Genomic DNA, 1,061 nt, shown 5'->3' with positions numbered 1-1,061 from the left:
TAAAGAAGCCATTTTCGAAAAAAAAAAAAAATGTTAATGGCATTTTCGTAGATAAACTGCAGGTGTGGGGTTAATATCTCAAAAAAAAAAGGAGTCAAAAGAAAATGTTAGTTTTCTGTTTGACTCCAAGTTTTGAGTCACTTTTGCAAAAGCCCCTACTTAATATCGTTAAATACTTTCGGGAACAAGTCTACCATACGTTGCAATAGATTTATTTACGTTGGCAGTTTTTTTTTCAGCTGGCAGCTTTTGTATAACAGATTTTTGTTGTATGATAGCAGGTTTTTAAAATGTGGAAGACTTTCTCACAACCAACGAAATTTTTTTCGCAGACTTTTGTATAGTTTGGCAGATTATTTTGTTTTTGAAGTAGCAGGCTTCTTCGTTTATAAACGGTAAAATTTTCAAATAAGTATACTTCGTAGCAAACTTATAAATTAATAACATAACTAACTCTATATCATATCATGTTTTTAAGTACGTTATGGCAGACCTTTACAAGTTATATGTACTAACAGACTTTTAACTTCGCTGATTAATCATCTTCTTATAAAACTTCATGTCTCACTCCCTTTGCTGATTTATTATTTGTGGTGTCCTCTTATGCGAATTTCATTGTTGGTAATTAAGAGTAAACATTTGTCTAACATACTATCACTACAAGAAAACAGCGGTATTCTGACGGACATTTCGACGGAAAATGAAATCTTCGGAATATCTCGAGGAATTTCCGAGGATATTCCGAGGAAACACAAAATTTGGTTTCCTCGGAATTTCCTCGGAATATACCGACGGAATTCCGAGGAAATATCAATCCGTCGGAATATTCTTATGGAATACCGAGGAAAAATGTATTCCTCGGAAAAAACCGATGAATTCCAAGGATATATTATAGCCGTTAGAGAGCCGTTGGGGGATTTTAAAAATTCCGAGGAAATTCCGAGGAAAGAGCCGTTGCCGTCGGTATTCCGTCGGAATTTCCTCGGTCTGTCGGCAGGATTTCAACTATAAATACAAGCACCCCTCTTCCTCTTCATTCACTCCATATCTTCATCCTCCCT

At 35.4% G+C, this 1,061-nt stretch overlaps 1 protein-coding gene across 1 annotated transcript in view; it reads right to left on the bottom strand.

Moving 5' to 3' along the window:
* Nucleotides 1-1,037: 1,037 nt before the first annotated feature.
* Nucleotides 1,038-1,061, bottom strand: part of LOC106297576 (uncharacterized mitochondrial protein AtMg00810-like) — a 2,580-nt gene continuing 2,556 nt past the window's right edge. Inside the window, exon 2 of the mRNA XM_013733787.1 lies at nucleotides 1,038-1,059. Coding sequence (XP_013589241.1) covers nucleotides 1,038-1,059 — 22 coding nt within the window. The remainder of the gene's footprint in view (nucleotides 1,060-1,061) is intronic.

The sequence above is a fragment of the Brassica oleracea genome, chromosome C6 (genome assembly GCF_000695525.1).
Source record: "Brassica oleracea var. oleracea cultivar TO1000 chromosome C6, BOL, whole genome shotgun sequence".
Lineage (NCBI taxonomy): Eukaryota > Viridiplantae > Streptophyta > Magnoliopsida > Brassicales > Brassicaceae > Brassica > Brassica oleracea.
The sequence above is the reverse complement of the archived record's forward strand: the minus strand, read 5'-3'. Positions and strand labels throughout refer to the sequence as shown.